We start from the raw sequence: 7,422 nt of genomic DNA on the forward strand, positions 1-7,422 counted from the left end.
CTTGAAGTAAAGCATCTGAAGTTACTTATAAAGGTGTCTCTAGATTGCACCTTATGTAAATAGTTATATATAGCACTAAAAAGGGTTTCAGTATAATTATGACAGCCAGAACCATTTTTATTAGAATGTCGATTTTGCTTTTTCCCCTAATTATTAAATAATTAGACCATGATACACAAAAGAGGCAGTTCTGGACCATAAAGTATTAGAGTAATGGTTGAGGCCAAAGCAATCATACCACTAAGTCAGTGCTCCGGATGTTAATTGGAAAAAGGCTGTACCCTGGTGGCTCATATGAGTATAAAATACTAACTCAATATTGTTAAATATGATACAACATGATTTGGCACACCCCTACCAATAAGCATCCATTACTTACTAGCAACAGACCCCACAAACAGCTCTGGAAAAAAATAAGAGACCACTTAAAAATGAACTGCTTGAATTTTTACAACAGGAATGGCATAAAGTTATTCAAAAGCAGTGTGTAAGACTGGTGGAGGAGAACATGCCAAGATGCATGAAAACTGTGATTAAAACCAGGGTTAATCCACCAAATATTGATTTCTGAGGTCTTAAAACTTTATGCATATGAACTTGTTTTCTTTGCATTGTTTGAGGTCTGAAAGCTTTGCATCTTTTTTGTCATTTCAACCATTTATCATTTTCTGCAAATAAATGCTCTACATGACAATATTTTTATTTGGAATTTGGAAGAAATGTTGTCCGTAGTTTATAGAATAACACAAAAATGGTAATTTTACTCAAACATATAACTATAAATAGCAAAATCAGAGAAACTGATTCAGAAACTGAAGTGGTCTCTTAATTTCTTCCAGTGCTGTATCTCCAGCTAATCAACATTAGGGCTAAGAGGGTGTGTTACAGCAGAGAAAATACTAGGATATGCAATACTTCTAAAATCCAGGACTGGGGAACCAATCCTATAATCCCAACAATCCCAGTAGCTGCTAAACCTAGCATGACTAAGCAAGCAGCCACTTTTACTGATATTGGGATGATTTTCTTTACAAAGGCCTTTTCTCAATACTGGATGGCACAGCAACTGAGACCAGGATTAGGCTTAATCTAAGCCCAGTCCAGTAGAGATGATGGATGGTCATGTTGTTTCTTTTAGCTCTGAAGCTCATCAGAACTATATCAGAGTCATGCAGGACTGGCAATCATCAGGAACGTGTATATTTACTGTCACAATATTGTTTACTGATGTTTTATAAAAGCTAAAGCTTGGAACTTTCAATGCCACCTTAAATACTGAAGAAGTAAGTTAACAGTCTGGCGCTAGTAGGATTCTGGTAAGAACTACTGTAGGATTTAAGGTGGAATGGAACATTCAAACAAGCACCTTTTATTTTGGCTACTGCTTTTCTATTTTCGTGTTTTTGTAGGCCTTTTCTTTGTGCAGCTTTAATCCAGGCTACTAAACTAGCTTAGCTATCATATATGTGTTAGTACTATGAGTTAAAAAAAATAAAATAGAAAAATCATGCTAGCTAATGTGGAAGATTATAAAATAACAAGATTAGCTTACAATAATCATGATAGCCAAAATCTTAACCTATGATTTCTTAAACTATGATTAAAACACATATTACACAAATAGATCTATGAAAGCTATAAATCTATATTCTACTAATCATTAATCACTGAATCAAGAGTTAGTCACTAAACCACACGTACACACAGTTATTATTTGATTCATAAAATCAGCAATGACATTTGAATGGCCCAACCGAGAAAGCACGCTTCCTCGTTTTACTGGTAAACATCTTGAGGTTACAGAGGCTAGCAGACTAAAAGAGTTCCTCTTTTACTCCTGGGCTCTAGGAAGAGTTCCTCTTTTACTCCTACACTCTAGGGACAGGTCAACCAGGGGAGAGCCGTATAGAAACCAGTGAATGAAGTACATTGTGTAACCTTGCATTAGAAGATTGCGTCTACAAAATTATACATGCAGCTTCAAGCTTTGTTAAAGATATACTAACTAATTAATCTTACTGTAGATGTAGTAAAATTATTATCAATAAAAGAGAGTATGAATTGAGAGGAACCGTGCCTTGTTGACCTTAAGACATGTCGCAAAGGGGAAATTGATTCTCCCTTGTCACCTTGGCAAGGGAAGTTGACCACCTACGATTTCTCAGAAGCAAAGGTCAAGACAGCTTTCGGGTTCCTAAAGAAAGTCTGGAAAACTGAAGTATACCATATTTGGAAAGATAAGCATAAAAATGAGAAGCCACCTAGCAACTAGGTTCGTCACAAAAGGGTATAAAGGATGGAGTCAGAAATGCCGAGGTTCAGAAGAACTCGGGGCGACATGCCTGTAATGTTCTTCCCAGATCTGAAATGTTCTTCCCAGATCTGAAATAAATCATACTTGTTCACTCTCAATCTCCGTGTCGTCTGAATCCTTGGATCAACGAACATGCAACACAAAAAGCTAAGACAGATTTTTCTACACTAACCTAGTTAACTGTTAACAACAGCTAGCTTCAGCTAACGAAAGCTTGCAGCTGTTTGGGGGGCTTTGGGTCAAAGTGTGTTCTTCCTCCCTTTTCTGAACTCTTTTTTGCACATGCTCTTTATTTTAACAACTACTCCTTACCTTTTACAATATTTTCAACACTTATAAGATAAAATAAAACTAAAAATTAAGTTCAGTTACTAAAATGAAAACCAGAAAACAAGACAACCAAGGAACCAGGAGCCTCCTGTCCTCCACTCACCTGCTGGGTCTTTGCTCTCCGCCGGCCCCGCAGCAGCTGGCTTCTGGCTGGGGAAGAGGAACTCCCGGACCTGCCGGAGCTCCTGGACCCGACAGAAGTCCTGCAGACAGCAGGACATCCTTACACGGCGAGGCAAAGCTCAGCCTGTGGCTAATCTGCCCCGGGCTGGGGCATTAAGGAGCAGCAGCAGCAGGAGCGCCAAAAAACGCAGCAAATACAGTAAAATACAGTGTTTCTGCGGCTCTAAATGCTCGCCTAAAATTATAAACCCGTTTATGTGTTACCTACAAGGTGCAGGCGGTTTTCAAATGTTAGAAAAATGAATAAATGTGGGTAAAATCAGAGAGAAATTCGGTCCAAACTGTTGTTTTGCTCTCGGGCTGAGAGTGACACATCCTCAGCTGTGGAGGAAGCTCGGGCTCCGCTAACGGCAGCACCGCGCCCCCTGCTGGCCTGGATGCTCTACATGCTGTACAGCAGTCAAGCCAAGTCAAGTGGTTTATTGTCAATATTGAATGTGTACAGTACCTGCAGAGGATTTCAATTACGTAACTCTCTTTTCCAAAATTACAGCAAGTACAGCAAGATAAAAATATAGATCTAAAAGAATGAGAGATAATAATGTACACCAAATATGCGTGAGGCAATTTTGTATTTTTCAAAGTTAAAACTTAATACTTAAACTATCAGTTTCCATTTTTCCCCAGTTAAGTTTTAATTACAGCACTAAGTTACAGTACTGTGTTGATTACAGTACTAGGTGTCAGTACTGTGTTGATTACAGTACTAAGTTCCAATACTGTGATGATTACAGTACTAAGTTCCAGTACTGTGCTGATTACAGTACTAAGTTTCAGTACTATGTTGATTACAGTACTAAGTTTCAGTAGTGTGCTGATTCCAGTACTAACTTACAGTACTGTGTTGATTCCAGTACTAACTCAGGATGCTGAGGGGCAGGATGGGGATGGGGGTAGAGCAGGGAAAGAGTTGAGCATCCTCACAGCCTGATGGATGGAGCTGTCCCTCAGTCTGCTGGTCCTAGCCCCGGACTCCTCCCTGATGGCAGCAGGCTGAAGAAGCTGTGTAGTTAGTGGATGGGGTCTCCTGCCAGGCAGAGGGCTTTTCTTGTGAAGCTGGAGCTGTATTTGTCCTGAAGGGAGGGGAGAGCGGTGTCAGGATGCTGTGCAGTCCTCTTACCCCAAATTGGCCCAGGAACACCATAGCTGTTCCTGACAAATTAACAGAGGGTTAAATTAATTTATTTTAAAAATATGTGTAAAATGAATTACTAATAATAAAAAAAACATTACAGTACCAGTTTAAAATTGGGAAACTCTTCTTATTTAATCTTTTTTTTTTTTTTACATTGTAAATTTAATAATAAAGACTATATTAAAGCTACAGAGAAACACATGCTGACTTATTTTGTGATAAAAAAAAAGTGTTAAACAAACCAGAATATGTTTTATACTTTAAATTCCAAAGACCACATTTAGCTTTGAGGACATTCCAGGGATTTTGTTCTAGTTGTTTCCACTTTCTGGACCTGGACTACGCACCTCTACTAGCTAACGTAGCTAGCAGCTAACAGGTAGCGTCATAATTCTGCTGCGTTCAGAGTAATTTTAGATTTATTAGACTTAATATTATAATTTATTAGACTAAACCTACTATTAAACATTTAACTCATTTATAACTATATTTTTTAGATGATTTAGGCAGTACACTTTAGTCCCTACATATTAGCTAGTTAACGCTAGCTAACAAAACAGCTAGTTAGCTAACAGTGCTAACTAACAATTAACAATTATTTAGACCTGGTTTAACCTAGGTTTAACACTATAATAAGGGCTAGGATTAGTTTTTTGATTGTTTTATTATTTGTATATTAATTATATTTATTTATATTTTGATATTTATTTATTAAAAGTGTTTGTTTATTTTTAAAAACTCTGTACAATACTGTTAATTTCTGCAGTCTGTTTGGCCCTGGATTCAAACCACTAATTTGGTAACTTAGGTTAACATAACATAACATAACATGACATGACATAAAACATAAGGTAACATAACTAGGTTAGCTAGTTTTATAGTTTAACTGTAAACCTTTAACTGCTGAACAATAATTTAATATTTAACGTTATTTTACTTTATTTGTTTAAGTGGTTAACTGCTGAACACTAATTTAATCCTTTTTTTCACTTTATTTGTTTAAGTGGTTAACTGCTGAACACTAATTTAATACTCTTTTGTTATTTTATTTGTTAAAGTGATTTATTGCTAAACTTTAACTATTTAATTTTATGAATTAAAGTCCAGAAAAAATAATTATTTGTTCTATTACTAATTAATTATTTGCTGAAAACAAAACAGTGTCATCCTTGATCAGAGTAACTGTCTGTAAACGGTCTTTCGTTGCAGATGTTTCTGACCAAATACTACTTTTCTTTCATCATTTTCCCTTATTTTTTTCACACATAACATAAACCACATGCCTTAGCTGCTGTATACTCCACAGAATATCTGACTTTGGAGGTAGAGGATCTGATTATAATGCAGGCCAGAAGGAGAAGACGTTTTCACAGGAGAAAACCTAAACATGCTTTAAACGACCAGAAAGCTTCTGAGCTTCAGCCTGTGGAAAATCATCAGGTAATGAAAACATACATCTAACTGTTTTACAGCCTGAACCATGCCCAGCTTTCATTGATCATTTAAAGAGTGGAAAATTTTTCATTTAAGTTTACAACTAATTGTTTTTTTAAGAATATGTTGGGCTAAAAATATATATTTTTTTGTGTCCAGCTGATGGTTTCAGCCATACTGAACTGCAGGTTGGTGACCTGGCTTAGAAACAGTGCTTTAGGCCTCTGGTTGTCTGAGAGAGCTACAGAGCTGAGAAACTGCAGGGTGGTCAACACAGCAGTCAGCTGGCTGAATTCATCGCCCTGGACCATGCCCCTTCTCCTCGTCCTCCAGGCTGTCCTTTGGCTGCTGCTGCTGTGGGTGCTGGCTGAGCTGCACCTGGGCCTGCCCTGCATCCTACTCGCCCTGCTCTACTGGATCTACAATGAACCTGTGAAGAAGGCTGTGGACCAGGCCTGGGCCCACTGGAGAGATAACAGGCCTGTGAGGGCGGACCAGTCTGGATCCTGAGACAAGTAAAAAAACAAGACCTTTTAAGACCTAAAAGGAGCTGAAAGAAGCAATAAAGCTGAAAAACATCTGGAGGTCTGTGGTTTGAAATTATACATATTACATTATACACACATGGACTTTGTTGGTACCTCTTGGTTACTAAAAGATAACAGATAACAGAACCTCCGACATGTTTCACAGTAGAGACTGTGATCTATAGGACATCCTCCCAGAAGCTTTGAGGGTTGTCAACATGTAGTTTGACCAATTCCAGTCTGGGTATTTATGTTTTTTTTTTTCCAACAATGGTGGTCGTCTCCCATTAAGTCCACTTTGGCTCAAACAAAGACGGATGGTGCGATCTGACACTGATGTTCCTTGAGTTTGAAGTTCACCTTTAATCTCTTTATATAGACCCACTGACTGATTACAAGACTGTAGACACCTGTGATGCTGTCCCTTTGGTCACATTATCAGGTGTACCATCATTTTTGTGTAGGCCTGTTTAATGAGTTTACTTTTTAAAATAATTCTGTTGAACCAGGGTCAAAATCAATGTCGGATTTCATTTGTGTATTTTTGGTTATTTCTGTGACCATTGTGATTTTCCCTTTATTTTTTAGCAACCGAGGGGTACCAACAATTCTGTCCATGTGTTTTTCTTGGGGGGTTCTTTAGTAAAGGCAAAAAGTGAATTGAGGCTTGTACTCCTTTAAGGTCACACATATGGGTGACTGTTGTATCATATTTTTCATGAGACAAATACCTTAAAAATGTTTTTTGTTTTTTTGATAGTTGATTGTTTAAGCCTTTGAAAAAATATATTTTCCCACCTCAGGTCAAAATTTGACTGTATAGCAGCTGATGGGAACTTTTTTCAGTTTTCGCCTTCACATTTTATCCAGATTATGCATTAATTTTATCAGGCTTTTGTATTTTTTTCTGACTCTCCTGTAAATTATACACACACAGACAAGATATTTAGAAGAATTACAATGGATACAAAACTTTATCCCCCATTTAGAGTTGAAAAAGTTTGTATTTAGCTCACCTCAAAATAATGAGTATCCCAAAATAGTGACTTAGCTTCTCAAAATAACGAGATAGTATCCCAAAATATTTACGTAGCATTGCAACATAATGAGATAGTATCTGAAAATATTAACTTAGTTTCACAAAAATGACTTAAATCTCAGAGTAATAAGATATTATCAAAATAATGACTTAGTATAAAACAATAATGACTTCATTGATCTCAAAATAATTTGATAATATTTATTATTATTTGTTTATTATTTATTAGTATAATATTTCATAATAATAAGATAGTATCCGCGTAAACATTTTTGTCTTATTGTGATAAAGCACTGTGTGCACAAGGTGTCGCCATCAGCACAGATTTTACAGAAAGGAAACCGTGTCACACAACTGTGACGGTCTTGTAGTGTGGAATATAAATACAGAACAGTTAGCCATAATATTAATGGCAGACCTACACAATATTAGCACAGGGCTTTTACTGTTATGGTTGTTC

The 7,422-nt window shown here is 36.9% G+C and overlaps 1 protein-coding gene across 2 annotated transcripts in view; it reads right to left on the reverse strand.

The window, feature by feature from the left end:
- The window catches only part of rab3gap2 (RAB3 GTPase activating protein subunit 2 (non-catalytic)), a 35,460-nt gene extending 32,290 nt beyond the window's left edge, over positions 1–3,170 (reverse strand). For both annotated transcript variants that reach the window (XM_007257592.4, XM_007257590.4), the window contains exon 1: positions 2,748–3,170. In XM_007257592.4, the coding sequence (XP_007257654.3) occupies positions 2,748–2,865 (118 nt within the window). In that variant the 5' untranslated portion in view covers positions 2,866–3,170. The remainder of the gene's footprint in view (positions 1–2,747) is intronic.
- Between the last annotated feature and the right edge of the window lie 4,252 nt (positions 3,171–7,422).

This window comes from Astyanax mexicanus, chromosome 14 (genome assembly GCF_023375975.1).
Source record: "Astyanax mexicanus isolate ESR-SI-001 chromosome 14, AstMex3_surface, whole genome shotgun sequence".
NCBI classification, from domain to species: domain Eukaryota; kingdom Metazoa; phylum Chordata; class Actinopteri; order Characiformes; family Acestrorhamphidae; genus Astyanax; species Astyanax mexicanus.